This window comes from Mytilus edulis, chromosome 1, assembly GCF_963676685.1.
Source record: "Mytilus edulis chromosome 1, xbMytEdul2.2, whole genome shotgun sequence".
Classification (NCBI taxonomy): Eukaryota; Metazoa; Mollusca; class Bivalvia; order Mytilida; family Mytilidae; genus Mytilus; species Mytilus edulis.
In genome coordinates this window covers 122,137,100-122,160,813 of record NC_092344.1, presented here as the reverse complement: position 1 = coordinate 122,160,813, position 23,714 = coordinate 122,137,100, and the positions used below count along the sequence as shown (strand labels likewise).

General features: G+C 32.2%; 1 protein-coding gene across 1 annotated transcript in view; it reads right to left on the bottom strand.

The window, feature by feature from the left end:
• Positions 1–4,296: 4,296 nt before the first annotated feature.
• The window catches only part of LOC139504854 (orexin receptor type 2-like), a 44,456-nt gene continuing 25,038 nt past the window's right edge, over positions 4,297–23,714 (bottom strand). Inside the window, exons 4-7 of the mRNA XM_071294772.1 lie at positions 10,459–10,577; positions 9,460–9,540; positions 6,030–6,057; positions 4,297–4,516 (exon numbers count right to left, since the gene is read on the bottom strand). Of these exons, the coding sequence (XP_071150873.1) occupies positions 4,432–4,516; positions 6,030–6,057; positions 9,460–9,540; positions 10,459–10,577 (313 nt within the window). The 3' untranslated portion in view covers positions 4,297–4,431. The remainder of the gene's footprint in view (positions 4,517–6,029; positions 6,058–9,459; positions 9,541–10,458; positions 10,578–23,714) is intronic.

Below are 23,714 nucleotides of genomic sequence, written 5' to 3'. Positions count from 1 at the left end.
TACTTCCCCAACGGTTTCTTCTTGTCAGATTCGCGTTTTATTTCAACATCAACACACAGACATTCCAAGAGAAGTGAGCCTGTCCAGTTCAACTTCAACACCAGGCACAGACATTTCAAGCGTTTATGACGACATCGATTCAATGTTAATTGTTAATGGTAGTTTAATAAACTGTTCAGTTACTTCGTTACATTTGTTGCTTTTATAGTGATTAAGATGATAACACAATGTTGACTGTTGTACCCCTAATTTTGACATTTTTACTCTTTGAGTTTTGTTCACGCATCGTTGAGAATGTAATGGAATATGATGAGACTGTCATACAAGTGAGAGGTTTCGCTAGCTATAAAACCAGGTTCAATCCATCATTTTCTACATTAGAAAATGCCTGTAACAAGTCAGGAATATGACAGTTGTTATCCATTCGTTTGATGTGTTTGGACTTTTGATTTTGCCTTTTGATTTTGGACTTCCCTTTTTGAATTTTCCTCGGAGTTCAGTATTTTTATGTTTTTACTTTTTTCAGTAGCCAGCAAATGCAATACATAGGTTTTAGTATAAAGTGATTCCTATCTCAATACACATTTTAAATGTGACAAAATATAGCGTGTTTCAACATTCAAAATAAAGCACTTAAGAACAAATATGAATGCGATTTGTGTTAATGCCAGATATGTGTTTAAAAATGAACTCAATTAAAAACATGGCATAAAAAAAACCGAGCATCGACACATAGGTGTTGGCCTAGAGCGGAAATGAACAGTCAATTACATTTACAAATTTGATGCTTACAAGCAGCTATCTAAGGCTAACTTACTGGAGCAGGATCTGCTTACCCTTCCGGAGCACCTGAGATCACCCCTAGTTTTTGGTGGGGTTCGTGTTGTTTATTCTTTAGTTTTCTATGTTGTGTCATGTGTACTATTGTTTTTCTGTTTTTCGTTTTCATTTTTAGCCATGGCGTTGTCAGTTTATTTTAGATGTATGAGTTTGACTGTCCCTTTGGTATCTTTCGTCCCTCTTTTACTGCTTTTAGAATGCCACGACGGTTTTTAGGGAAATTGTTGTGGATAATACCTACCCAGAATTACTTCCCTCTGCAGCTTTAAGTGAAAGGTTACGTAACCACTGACCAGAACTCTGGTAATTCTTATGTTGTAATTATAAAATAATGAGATAAAACATTATCATTAAGTTGAATCAAACTTTTTCATGTTCAAATGTTAAATATGTTCTATCGCCAATGATCGAGTGTTAAGTTTGATTCGTAAAAAAAATAAAGATTATGACGCTTTTTTTTTTTTAACGTAGAGGTGAATTTTGGGGGAACAGGAGGTCTAAGCCACTAAATTTTGAACTTATAATGTGTATGAGTCTGTATGCGGATGCGATTATTTTCTGGAAATAACTTCTTTAATTTCAGTTATTCACTGAACCAAAAAGAAAATCTTAATAGACCTTTGCTGATATTCGAAATGCGCCCTTTTATAAATATTTTAGTTGAACAGTATGACTTCTACATTTTTAAATTCTTATACATCCTTGGCTTTTATATATTCGGCCTTGAGGTTTTAAAGGCAAATCTCGAAAACGTTTTAGACACATGTAATTAATAGTTTTAGTGTTGTTTTTAAGTTTTACAGCACAGAGTGTATACCGCTGAATTAGAACTATCTAACTAGGAACTATCAGTTCTTTTGAAATTGTCCGTTCAAGTTTTTCAGCACTAAGTCTATATTGCTTCCGCGCTTAACACAAAATGTACTTCGGTCAAAGCTTTTACAATAATATTATAAGAAGAAGCGTTCAATTCTTGAAATAATTGCAACCAAAGTGTTGTTTGGCAGAGTGTACATTATTCGGGATTTGAGCGTGTTCAGAAAAGACATGTATTTTATTAAGTGTCGTCTTAATTTTACAAAACCAGACGAGAATAATTTAAAACGGCGAAATGAACCAGTTGTCATTTCTTTTGATATAAAATTTAAGAGAAAATGGACAAATATGCAATCAAACTTTCTAAGTATGTGACTTTTTACGTTTAAAGATGTACTTAGATGATCTTAGGTAAAATTAAATAAATCATGAATTTAAAATTGATATTTAAGCCGAGAGAGTATTGGTTTAGGATCAAAATAAGCTAAAAATATTGATAGGTCTTTGATCTCCTTTTCGAGATAATTGATAGATAAATAATGGCGGGAAAAAGGCTGACACGGACTTTTACCTTATATTTGCATTGGTTTTATTTGGGTTTCAAATATACACATGGAAAAAAGTATTGCAATACCTTGATTTTTTAAAATTTGAAAAATCAGCCTCTTTTTTTGGAGGAAATATAATAAAATATTTGTATAATATTATTGAAAGATAGTTTATGATAACATTGGCATTGAAACGAACAAAAAATGTTTGAAAAAAAATTGATTTATATAATCACAATTTTAATAACAAAATGAAGTGTTTTTGTACAAAAAAATGCATTTTACAACTTTTACTGTAGTCGAACCTTACAATGTCAGATATTTCAAAATTAATCTTCAGATGACTGTTCACATCATGGTTGATCGTTATACGCCAAAGAATTAGTACTGTGTGCGCAGCCTCCATTCAAACGGATAACCGCATCTAAACGTTTTCTGATTCCTGCCAAAAATCGGCTTATTTGTTGCTAAGGTAGCAGCAACCATTTCTGATGAAGAGCATTGTTTATTTCATGATGTGTTTGAACTGGAGTGTCCTTTCGCGCACGTTCCGCCCAATAGTGTTCCATATATGCTCGATATGGTTCAAATCTGGGCTACGATCCGTCCAAGGAAGATGAACCGAGTTCCATTGGAACAATGGATCTTCCTCGACGATGCTAATTTTCAACTTCAGCGAGCTCTGCACTACATTGGATACGGAAAACTGTGTGTTTGTTTGTAAGCAAAGGTCTCTGAAATGGTCTTATCGCACGATAACCAGTAGCGATGAGTAGATCACGAACAGTTCTTGTTAAAAAGCTCCTGTATGCCAACCACTCTCTTCTTAGGATTGTATTGTATGCAATGGGTTTCCTTCTGACCAACCTTCATTATAATTGATTTTCCCTAGCAAATGGTATAGGGGGTCTTCTTAATCTCGGAAGGTCTTGAACATCGTTTAGTGCCTTATTTTTAACTCAAAACGACTTATAGTGGAATGGTGATGACCAACAATACGTGCAGTTGTTACAGCGACATCCCTGCTTCTCTCATTGCTGATAATATGCCATCTTGCTGCACTTATAGTGGAATGGTGATGACCAACAATACGTGTAGTTGTTACAGCGACATCCCTGCTTCTCTCATTGCTGATAATATGCCATCTTGCTGCAGTTTAGAGTTGTCGAAGACCCATTACAAGGTGTCAATCACATAACTTTAAAAACTTGGTTATTTAAAGTGTGGAAAACAATGAGGATGACAACATCTGTTTTGTTGTTTACGGGTACAGTAGCTGCATGTGCAGATAAAAACTTATCGATTCGATATTTATTAATTAAGCTCAGGTGATACTTAAATAATGTTGTTCTATTTTCCCAATAATATCACAAAAAAATAAAAAAGTGTTTTTTTTTTATTTCAATTTCAATTTGGTGTTGCAATACTTTTTTCCATGTGTATATAAAAAAAGGAAATCAAGAATCTGCTTAATTTTGTCAAATTGACCTTTATAAGCTATTAAGGCATTTGTGAAAAGATAAATAGGGGATATGGGGCAAACTATTTTACCTTGTATCGTATGGAAAAACGCCAAGGATTCCAAACATTTGACACCTAACCTCACCAAAGCACATCCTTAAACTAAAAATTAGGTATCAAAAGGTTTTGATCCGAGATTTTATTTGTAGGTTTACATGGAAATTAATGACACAGTAAGCAATACAACAGTTTGGCAATACTTAATAACACTTAATATTCAAAATATATCTACAAAACATAAATGTATATGAAATAAAATAGGTATCTTATTTGATATAATTTAGATTTTGCTTTAGTAGCAGCATGTCAGTTCCTGCTGAAGTATTTTACATTTGCATAGGTACTTTATATGTATATATATAGGGTTACATTCATCTTATTGTGTATCTTTATCTTAATTCTACTCAATATAACTTTGATCTGATAAATAAAATATTTTGCTAGTCACCAACATGTACGATGGTAGCCCTTTTAATGCTTCATGTGTTTTGATTTGTTCTTTAAATGGTGGTCCTCCTAATGACTTCAAATATCAAAATAATGTCTTAAATTTGGAGAAAAAAAAAAGATCTGAAGTTTCAAAATTTATTGAACAGTCATAATGACAGTAAACATCACAAATATAAATAGATAAAATAAATGTGATATTTTTAGAAAGCATATCTGTTATAAAGTTACATGTATATATTTCAATTGATCCTTCCATTTAATGTAGAAACTTTGAGTCCTCTGATGCTTCATATGAATTCTGATAAGGACATCTCTTTATAGAACGATCAGTGCACAGTTTCCTGGAATGTAACAACAAAATATTCAGTCAATTGCAAGAATACATGCAGAGACCGGAAAACAGTTTGAACGACCTTTTTTCATAAAAGTAAATCAAAACGCCAAAGATTATGATGGTATGGAATAGAAAGGACATGGTATAACATAAACACAGACATACGAACATCAAAACAACAGAAAATACTTATTGACTTTCATCTAATCAAACAAGGCATAACATTAATTATCCCAAAAGGGTAAACTCATCCCTCCATACCCGTGGTATTGTTCTGTAGTCAAAGCCATTTAATTTTGTGTCATGTTCAATATGTTAATATGTAAACCGTTACTACCTTCAAATATATTCTTTTTATTAGACATAATCTATAAAATAGTTCACAACATTTATGTATTTATACATACAGTTTTGCAATATTTCCCCTTGTAGATGAACCAAAGTTTAGATACGTAATCAAAAGGAGAGGTTTATGAGCACGTTTAAACTGATTTAATTACACAGTAGTTTGTGTTTAAGCCGCAATAAAGCTTAATAGGCCACATGTTCATTGTTATTAATCTATGTTTGTACGTATAACTTCCCTTCGGAGTACGATGTGAGTGGTTTGTGTGGTCTGTTGAACGGTCTAAAATTTAGGAAATTTCAATTTACCGTTTTATCCATTATTACATAATTTGAGCCACATAATTATTAAATGTCATTATTAACCAAAATAAACGCATTCACATATCACAAATGTTTCTAATGTAATTACAACAACTATCTCTAACTGTTTCAACAATTTACTGTCTTTCATTTTTTAAGCAAATCATGCCTAATTCGTTCATCGGAATACATTTTTACTTTTTTTCTCTTAAAAAATATGCCTTTGGCTCTGACAGGCGTATATGTTTTGTTAATTGCACGTAACTAATACATGTAACAGTTTGGAACATATACAATTATCTCTAAATAAAGAGCAGTCGATCCGTTTTAAGACTTTTTAACATTCCTCTCGACATTAATCTTTTGTAAACTATTAATAGTTAAGATGAGTCAATGATGAGTCTTTTGTAGACGAAACGCACATCTGGCGCAAATCAAAAATTTTAATCCTGGTATCTATAATGAGTTTATCTATGATACTTTGGATTCATTATTATTCGTTGGATACTAATTTTCGTGAGTTTAGTGAGTACAAGTGAACCACGAATTCAAATATTCAACGAATAACATATTTTCAATAGGCTTTGTATGCCAAATCACGAAGATGCAAGTTCTCATCAATCCACGAAAATTGATCCCGACGAAAATAAATGAATCCACTGTAGTGTATTGATAAAACGCTTCTTAAATAGCCCTCATTGTCCCTGGAAACCTTGTTATTAAAACGCTTCTTAAATAGCCCTCGTTGTCCCTCCATACCTTATTATTAAAACGCTTCTTAAATGGCTCTCGTTGTCCCTCCATACCTTATTAATAAAACGCTTCTTAAATGGCCCTCGTTGTCCCTCCAAACCATATTATTTGATACTTACTCTGTTACAGTGTCCATTTTGACATTGACTGCATAGAAGATAAAACAGATTACATTAGGTATCGACTAAACGAAATACAAAGGAAAGGAATAGGTCCGGTAAGACGTCTTTTTGGCCCCAAAATATAACAGTTTTACAAAATTGTTAAAATGTAAACTTTTAGTTATTTATTGGACAGTTGAATGCTTCTGCTACATAAATATGGGCTGTTTTTGACAATACAATGCACATATATCGGGTTGTAGCACCATTAAGTCATGCTAAATTACTGAAATCTTCAAAATTCTATCATTTTAGTTAAATTTTAGACGGTTTCCTTGTAAAACGAAAGTGGCCGCATTCGTGTTCATCCTTAATATTGAAATGTAAGTTGTATTTTATGATAATACATAACATATATAAAGGTTGTGGATGAACACGGATGCGGCCACTTTCATTTTTGACAAAAACCATCTCAAAAGTGACGTTTTTTGGCATATTTGAGAGATTTTTCATATTTGAGCTTGGATCGGATCGTTTTTAATGACTAAATCAGTTAAAATCTTTCACTCATACTAATTAAATCAAGTGAAATGGACACTTAAGTCTTTAAAAAGTGGGCAAAATCTTTCGTCACATTAAACTGAAATTTGAGGCCAAAATGAGTCCTTACCGGACCTACTCCTTTGTATACTCATACATCAACAAAACGATGGGGGAAATACAAGTATTTTAATTTACAAACTTTTTTATTTTAACAAATCCTTGTAACAAGTTCAAAATAATTTTGAACTAATCAATTCAAAAAGACATTTGTCAAAACTCAGAACAGATAAATGACAGGAATATAGTTAAAAATAATAATTGACAAAGTAATGCCGCAATTAGAATTAAAAAATTGTGAAATAGATTCAAGTAAAGCGTCAGTTGATATGTCTTAAAGTTTTGTGCAAGGCACTTTATCTATGATTTTTACACTATACCAATGATGTCTTTGATTCAATAATTAAAGCTTAGTTTAAATGATGATAGCATCTATTCTCCCTTTAGATGTGCAGTTAGAGATACCACCGGCACATTTATATTTGCTTCATATCTTGATATACTTAAATAATTGGACGGTTTATTATAGGTTTATTTCGGACTTTTATTTCCAAAAATGTAATATTTTGTTTACTAATAGAAATACCTTTTGTCATCTTACTACCATGTTTGTGATTATTCTCATTATACTAAGGAACGTACACAGTGTAGTGTAAAATAACTTACACGAGAAGAAACACGCATTCATTATGTACAAATATTGGAGGGTAACCTTTTGGATGATCAATACAAACTATTTATTATCTGTATTCTTCTAGGATTTCATAATAAATCATGTTACATACGAAAAAGGTTATGGTAAGGAAGACAGAAAGCTCCTAGTGTAAATCCTAAATTTATTAACTTATGTTTTGTTTTGTGAACCTTTTCCCCTATGCATTTAATTCCACATATATTTAAAAGGAAAATGTCTAATATCTTAGAAGAATAACCGACAAAAGAAATTACCATCGAAAATTAACTATTATTGATTTCCTCAAATTTGTTTTTATTCAAAATTTTTTTCCTCTCATATCATACACTTTTTAGATCTGTTGTACATCCGTATAATGACACTGGTTGGTGATTAGAAAACTGTAATAATAAATATAACGGGAATAATCTTAATCAAAAACATGTTAAAAAAGACTGTCTTTATGCAAATCAAAACGTAAGCTCCACCTGCTTAGTTGAAAAAAACATTGGAAATACTAATTGAAAACTTCACATGTGGGAAATGTTAATCAACCTAACTCCTCCGGTAAGTAGTCTCTCGAAAATGTTACCTTATATCAGTCGAGTAAACTCCCGAGTCCCTTAGGCCGATAATTAGACACCTAAAGTTGCATGAAGATTAAAATAATTCAACCCTTTATATTCAAATATGTTGAATTATTCTTAAACGAATTAAATAATTTATGCAGTGTTTTTCAGTAAATACAGAATAGTAATCTGTGATATCATTTGAGCTTCATAAACATGTAATTATCGAAAAAGACTGACGTGTTGTTTCAGATTATTGAAAATGGCCATTTGTAAATGACTTGTATTTCTTTGTCTTCAACTGAACAATATAATCTATTCGTAATTCTGGTTGTAAGAAAGAAAACAATAAAGATATCAATCACGTGTCGAACAATTATTGTTTACAAGAGAGAACATATTTTATTAACTGGGTGACTGTTGCGAACAAACAAAGGAAACATGGAAACATGTTCAGCTGACACAACTTATTTAATGAAACTAAAGCAATCTTTCAGTATTCCCGTTATATATATCAACTATCATTACAGCACCTAATTGGAACAAGACTCGACTTCTTTCTTCACAAGTGTCAGCTAAAGATTGAAAGGTTATATTAGCAAACTAAAGTTTTCTGGAATTTCATGAAATAAATTAATTGATCAATCATCAATCATCAATGATATAATGATAATTTCCAAAGTGTCGTGTTGTAAAGTGGCATCAAATACAAAGGATTACCTAACACAGCGCTACATTTTAAAATCTTTGATTGAATTCAAGACAGACACAAACGCTGTTTATATCTGATGACTATTTGTTACTAAGATGAACTATGATATTTGGAATACTTTACGCAAAATGATTAAAACACAGATTTTTTAAGATGTTTTCAAACGATGATTTTGTTCAGTATCTGCTGTTATTTTGAACATTTGGTTTTATTTTCATCTGCAAATAATTTTCTATTATATAGTGTTGTTTAAATCTATTCATGATCAACTACGATAAATAAATCATTACATTAACACATTAACCTAGAATGCAGTTCTATTTTTGTTTTGCTGCAGTTACTATAGAAAAATGATTTATACCTTTTTTGTACAAATTGTCATGCATGTTATGTACAAAATAAGATTTCGAATGTGATTACTTGCCAAAAAGGACGAAGAAAAAAAGAGGGACGAAAGATACAAGAGGGAGAGTGAAACTCATAGATTGAAAATAAACTGACAACGCCATGGCTAAAATAAAAAGATTTTTGTAAACAAGTTATATAGTGTTCAGGAATGAGTAAAACACATACCGTATAGTAAATTATGCAATGCCCAACATGACAAAATGATGATTTATTGAGTACGAGTATTAGAGAGTTTGAGAAGAAAAACAAAAATATCGAAGAGAGACAATTCGACCGTCCATTATTTTATCTTGTCGTTGTCTCGATGTATTCAATGTATATGAGGTCATAACGGTAACAATATCATGAAGAAACAAAAAGAATGATGCCAGGTATCTGTTATCAACAGTGGGTCGGTGATAAATATGATAAAATAGTGCTAACAATTGAATACATTCATCAAACAATATCTTCAATATATGGCGTCAATTTAACACTACAATCTACCTGTTAATGTTCCGTGTCTTCCATGTGTCGGTCCTAAGCTACAAAGTTTACAAGCCACACGGAATTCTTTCTTGAACTTTTCTGGAAAACAAGATTCGACTCTCATAATACTAGTATGTCATAATGATCTAATTTGAAATTGTCTGTATTTTATCTCAAATCATAAGACTGATTATACATTCCAGACCTGTTGATTATTTGTTTAGCATCAGCATGTGGTACATTTGATCCCAGTTCTTAAATAGTCGACTGCAAAAATATATCAATCATTTATTTAAACGCTTCGCAGGCCTTGTGAATTTGAACATTTAGTTGTCAGAAGTGAAGAAGTATCGTATCACAATCGACGCAGTAGTAGACTATCTCTATGATCAAGGGTCGTGTGTGTACTACGAGTGTTTTCCAGTTTTTACGGGTTTTAACACCAAAGAAGTCCAACTTATTTTAGTACAACTGGTAATTTCAATTTGCATTTGCATTTGTTTTTGTTAGTGGTGGTGTAGATATTTACCAGTTGCAGATGATTTTTCCTTATATTTGCCTGATTTCCATCTAAGCAATTTTGATTTCAATTCCTGATAATCAACATTGCATGATATATCATGACATGATAGACAATTACTAGAAAGTTAAGCAATTTGGTGGCAACTGATGTGATTTTGACTATAAACATGAAAACAAATCAGACTACATCATATCGACAAAGGTAACAGAATGCTGTAGAACTATGATATTTCAATATAAATATTACAGAGAAATCGTTATGACATTTTGCACCAAATACGAAAATAATAGATATTGATGCGACTATAACCACTGAAACGAAGAATATTACTCTACAGGATAAAATATAAAACAAGCAAATATCTATTTATAAATTCTGACATTAACTACCAAAGCTGCCTTTCTTATATAAAACCGTTAAAATAACATTATGCAATATCGTAGATTTCTAACCAATTTATATTTGATGAACTACTTATGTTACATCATACATACCACTCATAAAATTATAAATAACAGGATTGATGGCACTATTGAAATAGCAAAGGAGATGAGATGTTAAAGTTGTTAAAGCAAGGACATCTTGATTGGTTGTATTTGTCAAACCCGCATATCTACAATAAAACATAATATGGTACGTTATAGTTACTACAATGACATTGTGGTTGGTTGTATTTGTCATACCCGCATATCTACAATAAAACATAATATGGTACGTAATAGTTGCTTCAATGACATTTTGGTTGGTTGTTTTTGTCAAACCCGCATATCTACAATAACACATAATATGGTACGTTATAGTTACTACAATGAGAACTTGATTGGTTATATTTGTTAAACCTGAATATCTTCAAGAACATACTTTTAGAAAGTGTTATTTCAATTTTTCTATAGAATTGGTGGATATTTCTGTTGGTGAACCTGCAGTCCTTGATAGGATCACATCAGTGATTAGTGTTTCGGATTCTGACATGTCACATTACACACTTTATTTTGAAAATTGCCAGTTGAAAAATTGAGAAAAAAATTGAAAAAAAAACAAAAAAAAACCGTCCAAACCGCCTTAACGGTGTAGATGGAATTGACGATAAGTTTGTGTACCTTCTACTCATATGTATGTTCATATGTATAAGTAGTTATAACTTTTTTTGTCTTTGAAAGTGTTTTATGGAGATAAATAAAGAAAGACGCATTACATTTGTACAATCTTCTAATTTTATTTTTATAAATCCAGGGTATAAGTTTATAAAGTCCAAAATCCTTTCCTTATACACATATGATTATTACAATGTCAACAATTTCAAATGGTGAAGTTGAAATCATCCCTTCGTAAATTTTACGGACGCCATCACGAGTTGGTTGACCGTTATGGAATAACCGTTTCACAAATGATATCGGATATGTTCCTTACGTCGTAACTACAGTCCCCTTCCCTTTCATGAATGTGACCTTCCGATTTAGATTATTTACCGGATTTGTTATCACCTAAGCAACACGACGGGTGCAACATGTGGAGCAAGATCTGCTTACCCTTCCGGAGCACCTGAGATCACCCCTAGTTTCTGATGGGGTTCGTGTTGTTTATTCTTTAGTTTTCTATGTTGTGTCATGTGTACTATTGTTTGTCTGTTTGTCTTTTTCATTTCTAGCCATGGCGTTGTCAGTTTATTTTCGATTTATGAGTTTGACTATCCCTTTGGTATCTTTTTTAAGATTACCTTAGCCGTATTTGGCACAACTTTTTGGAATATTGGATCCTCAATGCTCTTCAACTTTGTTCATGTTTGGCTTTATCAATATTTCGATTTGAGCGTCACTGATGAGTCTTATGTAGACGAAACGCGCGTCTGGCGTACTAAATTATAATCCTGGTACTTTTGATAACTATTTAAACCACTGGGTCGATGCCACTGCTGGTGGACGGTTCGTTCCCGAGGGTATCACCAGCCCAGTAGTCAACATGTCGGTGTTGACATGAATATCAATAATGTGGTCATTTTTATAAATTTCCTGTTTACAAAACTTTGAATTTTTCGAAAAACTAAGGATTTTCTTATTCCAGGCATAGATTACCTTAGCCGTATTTGGCACAACTTTTTGGAATATTGGATCCTCAATGCCCTTCAACTTTGTTCATGTTTGGCTTTATCAATATTTCGATTTGAGCGTCACTGATGAGTCTTATGTAGACGAAACGCGCGTCTGGCGTACTAAATTATAATCCTGGTACTTTTGATAACTATTGTCCCTCTTTCAGATATTGGAAATCCAGTGTTTACAAGGAGGAACTTGAATACTACTGAATTCCGATTTGTATTGTAACTTATACATTAAAAAAGCTTCATAATTCATAATTCTAGAACTTAATTATACCTTAAATAGTTTACCGTTACATTTATGTAGTCATTTCATTTCAAATAGATCTATTAAATGATCACGGTTTATATTCATATCTATAATTTTTTTTTATTCTTACATTGTCTAATATTCATTTAAGCTTAATGTCTGTTTCAATCAGCTGAATGCTATTCTGTAAAAGCAGTTTAAGTGATACCAGTAGCAATTTACGTTTCTGTTAAACATTTTGGAAATAGATAAAACAAAACGTGTGATTTCATACATTTCATTTCAACACAGAACGCCCTATATCCTGAGTTAAGTAACATTAATTAAATCAAACGGAACCTTATGACAGTAATAATGTGTGTTAGGTATATAACGACATCAAGGCTTAAAAGATATTGTTTTAGGTAGACAAAAATATTCAAAAAGTACAAATACCAAGCTTCAATAACACCATCAAGCATAAAACAGATCTTTGATTACCTCCAAGTATCTAATACGCGTTTCCTTCAAATCTTATCTACTTATTTTTACGTGAAAAGAAATCATTAAAAAGAGCAAATAAGTTAATTATATAAGATGATTCTGCTCAGCGTGTCGGTCAAGTTCAAAGCTAGTTTCATGTTTATATAAAGACTTTATCAATTATGTGAGTCTGGTGTACTTTTCTTGATTAACCTTAACCTTGAAGACTCAAGCATCCTTCGATAACCAATTTGTTTTAAGGGGTTAAAACCTAAGCTTCTCAAAAATGTGTAAAAATATGAACGGAAAACTTGCCACTGGACGTTAAAAAACATACCAACACAATCAAAAGCTCAAACACAATAAATGCATATATAACACCTGTCAAATTCCTGATGTGTTCAGGCATTTTCATATGTATAAAATCATAGATTGAATCTATTTTATAGCTAGCTTAACCGCCTATAGTATAACAGTAACATACAATTTCATTATATTGACACCCATTTGTGAACAAAATAATCCGATGAGAATTACAAATATAACATCAAAACTAAACACATGAATTTGGAATACACAAGTACCGTAACACGTCTTAAAGGTTGTACTTTGTACAGCTGTTTCTCAAACCACACCTCTTTCGGGGAGATTTAGAATATTCATAGAAAATTAATTTTGTTTACATACTGGTTCCCAGTTATGCTCTCTGTATTCCATCTCATAGAGACATAACTTGGGAATGTTACCTGTACATATACATGTGCATATTGTTTACGTTGAAATATGTGGTAACTCTTCATTCGAGGTAGGGGTAGTAAAGAAAATTAGTGTTTAAACTCTGAAAAGTTATGGGCATATAAACGTTGAAAATATGCCGCATAGCTCTATATTTTGACCTTTGAAAAATTGTAGTGCATGTGAACTTTCAATTCTAGGATAAGATTTTTTTCAAAACTTCATAGTAAAAGTGGCACAGTTTTAGCCGTAAAAGGAGTTCCTATGGGAAATTGCATTGTCAATATTTACAGAAATGAAACCTATAGCAATGCGAATTCACACTTAGCAAAACAGTCACAATCGGGAACAAATCACATTTGGTAATTAAAAGATAAGACAACATAATGACAAACCACAATTTAACAGGTGGTAAAATGTCCTTAGTTAATTGATCAAAGACACATCGTATGGATCAACCAATTCGTGATGTTGTCCGTAAAATTTACGGAGTGTCAATTTTAATCTGTCCTCTTCATAATTTTGCAAAGTTAGGAATTGACAGTCACTTTTCATTCTTCTTACGTTTCCTTTTCTGGTTTTCTGGACTCCACTTTTTTTATTTAACATTAACGGTACTGAAATCCTGAACATAAAACAACCAAGAACTCTGAACCTTAGAGTTCAGATATTTAGTTATATTCTTTCATTTCAAATGTTCTAATGTTTAGATTATAGGTTATGCAAATTATTCTAATTATAAGTTTAATATTCCTGGTCGTATTATGATGTGTTAATACCTGTAGAAACCTTACATCGGTATATAAAATTATTATGAGGCAGGCATTACGTGTTTTACATATAAAACAATTATTAAAAATGAATTTGTATTGAGTTACAATCCTATATTTCACTATACTGATAAATATATATTTTATTCAAAGTCCCATGCATACAAGACCGGGAAAAAAAGTAGATTTCAGCGCTTATGCGGGGATTTGGAAAAGTCTGAAAAAAAGTTAACGATTTTGAGTTCATTAGTATATTGAAAAAGTTGAAAAATTTTCCCTATTTTTTTTAAATTATTGATTTTTCTACCGTAATAGGGGACTTCGTCCCCATATAAGCGTGTTTCGACTAATCAAATGACTGTTGAAACCTAAGATCGTTTTATTTAAAGATTCGTGTTAGCACGATCTGTTAGAATTGTAAGTAAAATATGCAAGCAAAAACAAATGTTGGCAAAAAAACCTGACAGCAAGAAGAAAGATATAAAATAAAAACAAAAACCTGCTTATTTCTCGTGGTAGGTAATATTACAGTTAAGTCGACTTCAGAAACATTCAAGACGTCGAACTTAGTGATAATTGAATAACAATGATTGACAAATTGTTCTAAAAATAAACGTTAATCTATTTAAGGAAATAGATAATTGTAAATGTGTGCAATGATTCTATAATATTTGGTATTTGGTTGAAATTTATACAGAGAAACAGGAACAATATGTCAATGTTTATGAATTACAATGAACGATGACCTTATAAAATAGCTATTATTGGCATGCAATTATTTAAGTGGAAGATTTCTTCAGCATCTTAACAATTTGTCCAAATGGCAATATTTGTGTACAATTTATACACAAAAAACTTCTGGTTACCACAAAAAAATTCTGTTTAAGGTAATTTTAAATGATGGGTTTATATCTCATTTAAATTTTTACCAAATAACGGTGTCTTTGATCTCTTTAGTCAAAATAATTCAAATTATCCTTCAGCATTGATTTCTGAGTGGCCTACATTTTCCCGATCAATCTCAAATTTGGTACTTCAATTAGCCTTTTCTCCTGTTAGTTACGGACCGATATTACATGTCCAATAGGATTTTTTAATGCATAACATATGTGTTATTGGTGTACTTGTGTAACATATATTCTTTTGTTTCTTAGAAATTGTTTTTGTATTTGAGACGATCAATCTTATCTTACTACCATATGCTGCTGTCTACTTTCCGCTATATAGATGATGTTCTTTCACTTAATAATTCAAAATTTGGTGACTATGTGGAACGCATCTATCCCATCGAGCTAGAGATAAAGGATACTACATATACAGTTAAGTCGGCCTCATATCTTGACTTACATCTAGAAATTAAAAATGAAGGTCGGTTGATAACAAAACTTTACGACAAAAGAGATGATTTCAGCTTTCATATTGTGAACTTTCCATTTCTAAGTAGCAATATTCCAGCAGCACCTGCATACGGGGTACATATATCCCAATTGATACGATATTCCCGTGCTTGCATTTCCTAGCATGATTTTCTTGATAGAGGGTTGCTGCTCACAAGGAAGCTATTAAACCAAGAGTTCCAAATGGTGAAGTTGAAATCATCCCTTCGTAAATTTAACGGACGCCATCACGAGTTGGTTGACCGTTATGGAATAACCGTTTCACAAATGATATCGGATATGTTCCTTACGTCGTAACTACAGTCCCCTTTCCTCTCATGAATGTGACCTACCGAATTAGACTATTTACCGGATTTGTTATCACATAAGCAACATGACGGGTGCCACATGTGGAACAGGATCTACTTACCCTTCCGGAGCACCTGAGATCACCCCTAGTTTTTTGGTGGGGTTCGTGTTGTTTATTCTTTAGTTTTCTATGTTGTGTCATGTGTGCTATTGTTTGTTTGTCTTTTTTCATTTTTAGCCATGGCGTTGTCAGTTTGTTTTAGATTTATGAGGTCCCTTTGGTATCTTTCGTCCCTCTTTTATAACTCATTTACTAAATTATCAAATCGTTTTATTCATAAACCTGATCAATTTGTACCTTGACCAAATTGTATATATAGTCAAATTGTAAGCATAAGAGAAATGAAATAAAGAACTACAATTATAGTTATGCTCTATAGAGCAAATACGACGGCTAAAAGCTATAATATTTATTACAATGAAATTTATTGTGTTTTTTGTTTGAAATATATTTATATTCTTCTGTTTCTTTGAAGTTTGTTTTTCATGCGATATTATCAATGTTATATAACCACTATAATATTATGTTGCTTTAATTTATACATATAACAAACAAACTCCTTAACAAAAAACGGTTTAAAATTAGCCTAAACATAATTGGCAATTATACCAAAGTCAATCTATATCCAATTATTGTTTTCCGTAAATATGCCTTATTAAAATTATAATAACTTTATAAACTTAAATTGTTTTTTTCTTTTTATACTTATCTAATCATTATTCCAGAAAACTAAATAGATTTGAAATTAACAAAAACGTATTAGAATTACTGATTTGTCATCTTAATAGTTCCCAATTATAATAATGTTTGTTCTGAATTGGAGTGGAAATATTTGAATACATCATGACTATAAAGCTTAACGGGAGGTATTTAAACTAGAATAAATTTGTTTTCGTAGAATATTGCGTGTTTGAGCTTGTTAATTCTGCTTTATAAGTTTTCCTTAAATATAAAAGACATTTAAATATATGCCATCAAGCAAAGTTGAAAATAGAAGTGACCGATGTGAATTATATGAATACGTATTTACATATTGTTAAGTTCTTGTTCTTGAATCAACTTTTTTAATTTATGATTGACTGCAATATACAAACATGGTCATCAATTGTTCTGCGATCTGCATTTAAATACTTGTAAAATGTGGTGCGTCTGTTGTGTTGTGAGAAATGTATAGATACGCCGCCACTTCCTGTCAGAATGAGAACAGCGTTATATACGATGCTCTAGGTACGTTAAGAATCCATGTTATTTTTTGAAGGGTCTGTATATACAATATCCTATTAAAGCTAGCGTAATCGTTGGACAACATAAAAGACAAATTAAATAACATATTACTATATAATAAGAATACTATATGAATGTTTATATTATTACCCATAACGTTTTTTCAATAGACAGATATAGGAAAATGTGGTGTGAGTGTCTTTAATAGGATATTGTATATAATTATTTCCCCAAGTTCTTTTGAAGTAGTCTTGAAGACAAATTTTTCCACAGTCGACCCATCAATTATGACATCATGTTTGTGTTCAAAACAGTTATACTTGTTATAAACCGTTGATAAAGCCATCATTATCATTATAGTCAGATAGCAAATAGAAATGATAGCTTATTCAAGCTCTCTTTATTGAATTATCAAAAGAATAGATATAGTAAATATACGTTTATAAAGTTATTATAATTTTAATAAGGCATATTTACGGAAAACAATAATTGGATATAGATTGACTTTGGTATAATTGCCAATTATGTTTAGGCTAATTTTAAACCGTTTTTTGTTAAGGAGTTTGTTTGTTATATGTATAAATTAAAGCAACATTTTTAGCCGAACAGATTTATCAATATAACATAACTTAAATTATTGTATGCTGGTTCATATTCTGAACGCCAGTCTTTGCTCCTTTATAATATAATTCACTAATAAAAAACAATTATGAAGCTTAGAAATGGAAAAATATTAAATACTTAACTTGTTCAAAGGCTATCTACACGTCTCAATCTTCAAAATCGGTTCTCTAAAAATGCTACCATCACTAACATTTTTAACAACAAAAATTGTGGTTACCTTCTATCGATAAATGTCATGCCAAAAAATGACTTACATGTCCCCGTCTTTCCACCAACAATACGGTAAGGTCAACGTTTAATGGTCGCATATTTTATTTGAATTTTGAAACTGATATAACTTGAAAAACAAACAGTATTATTTATTTACTCAAGAACATCTGTATCGTTTCAAAAGACCCAATAAATTCAAAAGTATTACTTACCAACACCTTAAGAAGCACAACCATCCTTTTAAATATTTAGCAGTTCAACCTTTAGAAGTAGTAAATAGGCAGCCTGGTGAATCTCATTCAAAGTTTGTACGATCACGGAAAATAGTTGAATTAAATTGGATTAAAAAATTACAGACAGTCTACCCTCTCGGTCTTAATGATAATATCATGGGAATTGGTAATATATCTAGAACCGATTCCGTTAACATTTTGGATATAGTTTCTAAAACTGTTGGTAAAAACCGTTCTCACGGTCGTAGAACAAATCGCAACAAAGAAAATTTCGAACCAATCATACCAATATTTCGGACCTTATTTCTTTTTAAAAAAAATCTGTTCATTACCGGTTAATAAGTTAAATAAAATTTTGGAGGATTGCAACACAATTTCATATAACAGTCCTAAGTATGAAATTGTTCAAATTATTATGGCATATTGTTATTCTAAACTATTTCCCAAAATTGATCGCCCTGAAGATCATACAAAACATTTTATTAAAATAAAGTATGTCAATAAAGGTTTTGATTTTGTGAATATTACCGGTATATTTAACGACCATTCTTTTAAAGAACAAATTCCTGGGTATTTTGACAATACTGAGCTACCTCTTATTTGTTTTTTTTTTACAAGAAATTTACCCGGAAATGTGTGTTTAATTATAGTCAACTGTGTAAAGATGCTAATATCAGTGAAAATACACCTACTTCATGTAATTGTAGTACCTCCGAATATATTTATGGACTCATTTCCCATGTTATAACAGGAGATCTTAACATCGTCCAAGACCGAGAGTTAAAATCATTCCTCAGTAAAGGACCTAAATATCGTCCCCCGTCAATTATTAATTGGAATGAGTGTCGTAATATCATCCACGACTCACTTCATACTTACTGTATGAAATGGATAAAACGGGAAAAAGCTGACAAAAAATCTTTGGACTCTTTTTTTTTTATTCAGTAATGAAGATAGTTGATATACGTATTCAACATTTTAAAGAACATTTTACTATTAACAATAACCACAAAAAACCAATTTCTCGTATCAAACATAAACTAAAAGAACTAACCAAGAAATTTGTTTTTGTCCATGCCGATAAAGCTGCTAATAATATTATTATTGTTTGACGTAAATTTTACATTGAGGTTCTGAAAAAAAAAATCACCAATTCACCAACATTCCAACTGACTCCATTTTCAGAAACCGACATCTGTTACAAACATAAACTTTTAGCTACCGCTTTACAAGCAGAGCCAAATACAATGAAAGTCCCAACTATGTACTGGCTTCCGAAGCTACACAAAACACCTTACAAATATAGATTTATTTCGTCTTCAAGCCATTGTTCCACTACTAAATTGTCTATTCTTCTTACCAGCACACTTGGTACAATTAAAAACCTGATAATAAATTGTTCAAATAAGGCCTAATAGTGAAATTAATTACTTTTGGAGTGTCAAGAACTCGTTGGAAGTACTTGATAAATTGATTAATTGCATGCTTATATTGGTGATTTTGAAATGTTCAAAGTTTTGAATTTTCTACCCTGTATACCACATTGCCTCACATTCTCATTAAGAAATAATTCACACACCTAATTAAATGGGCATTTAAAAAGTCAGAATGTGAATATATATGTTCAAACTCTTTAAGGTCATTTTTTAGTAGCAATAAACAAAAACACTATGTCAATTGGACATGCTTTGATACTATATGCCCTTGAATTTTTACTAGATGACATTTTTGTTCGCTTTGGGGATTCCGTATATCGTCAGATTATCGGAATTCCAATGGGGACTAACTGTGCACCACTTATAGCGGACCTGTTTTTGTATTGCTATGAGTTACAATTTATGACAAAAATCAGCAAAGACCCATCGAAACAACATCTGATAAACAAATTTAATAATACTTTTAGATATTTGGATGATATTTTGGCTCTCAATAATGACGACTTCAGTATGTATATTAAAGAAATTTATCCTGTTGAAAGAGGGACGAAAGATACCAAAGGGACAGTCAAACTCATAAATCTAAAACAAACTGACAACGCCATGGCTAAAAATGAAAAAAGACAAACAGAAAAACAATAGTACACAACATAGAAAACTAAGGAATAAACAACACGAACCCCACCAAAAACTAGGGGTGATCTCAGGTGCTCCGGAAGGGTAAGCAGATCCTGCTCCACATGTGGCACCCGTCGTCTTGCTTATGTGATTACAAATCCGGTAAATAGTCTAATTCGGTAGGTCACATTCATGAAAGGGAAGGGGATTGTAGTTACGACGTAAGGAACATATCCGATATCATTTGTGAAACGGTTATTCCATAACAGTCAACCAACTCGTGATGGCGTCCGTAAAATTTACAAAGGGATGATTTCAACTTCACCATTTGGAACTCTTGGTTTAATAGCTTCCTTGTGTGCAGTAACCCTCTATCAAGAAAATCATGCTAGGAAATGCAAGCACGGGAATATCGTATCAATTGGGAGATATATACCCCGTATGCAGGTGCTGGTGGAATGTTGCTACTTAGAAATGGAAAATTCACAATTGGACAGCTGAAATCATCTCTTTTGTCGTATAGTTTTGTTTTCAATCGACCCTCATTGTCAATTTCTAGATGTAAGTCAAGATATGAAGCCGACTTAACTGTATCTGTAGTATCCTTTATCTCCAATTCGATGGGATAGATGCGTTCCACATAGTCACCAAATTTTGAATTGTTTAGTGAAAGAACGTCATCTATATAGCGGAAAGTAGAGTTAAAGGATATTGCTAACTTCTTATCTTTCTTCCTAAGAAGTTCCTGCATGAAGTCAGCCTCATAATAATAAAGAAACAAGTCGGCAAGTAGAAGGGCACAGTTTGTTCCCATGAGGATGCCGACAGTCTGTTGAAAAACACGTCCTCCGAACGTTACAAATATGTTGTCAATCAAGAAATCAAGCATCTTGATAATATCGGTTTGAGAGAATTTTTTGTTTGAATCAGAGTGATCCTTTACAAAGTATGATTTATCCCTCCCTAAGACAAGATACTTGTATCTACGTTGGCCATTCTTTTTTATGAAGCAAAGTAATACCAACTCTTTCAATTTGTCTTTTAGTTTGGAATGTGGAATACTTGTGTAAAGAGTAGAAAAGTCAAATGTTTTAATACTGTTACAAGATGAAAGAGAGTTAGATTGTATGTACTCTAAAAGATCTTTGGAATTTTTAAGTATCCACATCTGATTCACGCCACCTCTATAATAGGCAGTTTCACAATAACTTTGAAGCCCGTCTTTGATTGCTGATAAAATAGATGTTAATAATTTAGAAAGAGTTTCGTGGAGCACTTGGAAGACCCAGCAATATACCGTTGTTTGTAAGGACACTTATGTAGTTTAGGTATCCAATACAGTGATGGAAGATCCAGTTCTTCATCTTTGGTTGAAATACCAAAGGACCAAAGAACAGACCTATGATTATCCAGGATTTCCTCTTTGGTAAGTGTCGTGAGGGTATATGTTGAGTTTCCAAGTGAATTGTTTATATCTAATTCGTTTATCAAGCAATTCATGTAGTGACTTTTACAGACAAAAACGATGTTATTTGGGGCTTTGTCTGCGGGGACAAGAACATATTTATCATGGAGGTCGGATAAGTGTTTAGCAACATTTGGGTCTTTAAAAATTGATGTAGCATGAGCATTGATGGACCCATTCAGTTTCTTGATTCTGATATGTATTAACGACCTCACTGCCTTAATCCATTCGGATAGAGTGTCTACGTCTTCCTTTTCACGTTTAGCCCATTGCCTGGCATAATCCTCGACTGAGTCCATCAAAATTTTAAAGTTGTATTTCCAATTGATGGATTTAGGCTCGCGATATTTCGGACCTTTCGATAACACATTTCGTAGAGAAGTGTTGTTAACAATGTTAAGGTCACCGGTAATAGCGTGGCCAGCAGGATTATATATGAATTGGGAACTAGCACAAGTGCAATCAGGAGGTTTGGACTTGAAGTCGTCAATATCGAGATTCTGCAAAACGCGTTTGTAATTGAAAATTTTAGTTGTAATAGGTTTGGTATAGGTATAAGAAATTATCGGTACAGACTGGTCTTTGAAATAAGGAGGTATTTTCGATTGAATTAATTTATGATGAAGGATATTGCCTAGGTTAACGCCATCGAGACCTTTGTTGGCAAAGGAAAGATTTAGAAAAGATCTTTTCTCTTTTTCATCTTTTACAATGCGAACTGGCTTGAAAAGTCTGTGACTTGCAATATCCAAAATTATAGCTTGAAGTTTGTATTGGTTTGAATGAGGGTTTGTAACAGTGGATTCCAAACATAAATTGAACAGAGAATGAAGTTTTGAAAGGGGCAATGAATAAAGTTTCGTGCGAATGTGATGAATGCCTAACGGCTTTTGTATGAATCACAGCAAGTCATTAATAGAGACATCATGCAGAGAAGGTGATGTATAATGACGATGACCATGACTGCGTCTACGTCGAGGAGTCGAGTTGAAAATATTCATCACATTCACCGAGTTACACGAAGGACTAGTTAAAATACCTATACCATCAATTTTGTCATTGCAGCCATACGGTGTTGCAGTTCCCAATTGTCTAATCCAGTAGTCTTCTTTTTGTCTACGGAGAGTCGTTGAAAGGTTAGGATTGTTAGAGCTATGGTATATCTTTTCGATAATGCGAACTGTCATAGAAACGATGGAATGATCGGGCTGATTGAAATGCTGGTATAGAATGTCGCTAGCATTGAGGTTAATGTCTGATCTATGACCGCACATACGTTTGTTTAGCCTTCCTTTCATTTGAACTTACTTTAAATAAAACTAATACTAACAATGACCACTGCACTTTCCTCGATCTTGATATCTGTATCACTAACGGAAAGCTGAATACTAAAATGTATGATAAAAGAGATGATTTTTCATTTCCTATCGTTAATTATCCATTTTTAGATGGTGACGTTCCCTTGTCACCATCTTACGGTGTTTATATATCTCAACTTGTACGATTCGCTCGTGTATGTAACAATGTTTTAGATTTTAACGAGAGAAATTTATGTATTGCTGAACAATTATTACACCAGGGTTTTCGATATCACAAACTAGTCAAAACATTTACTAAATTTTATCATCGGTATAAGGACATCATTCGTAAATATAGCTCAACACGCAGACTTCTTATACGTTCAGGTATTTCACATCCAATATTTTATGGAAATATTCTTTATCAAGCGCAAAGGTGTCAGTATTCACCTCAAAAACTAAGAAAACCTTTGAATAGACTTATTAAGAAGGGATATAGTTACGATACTGTGGTCAGGTCATTAAAGATTGCATATTTTGGCGTTAATATTGATTCACTTATAGGGTCTTTGCATCGGAACTAA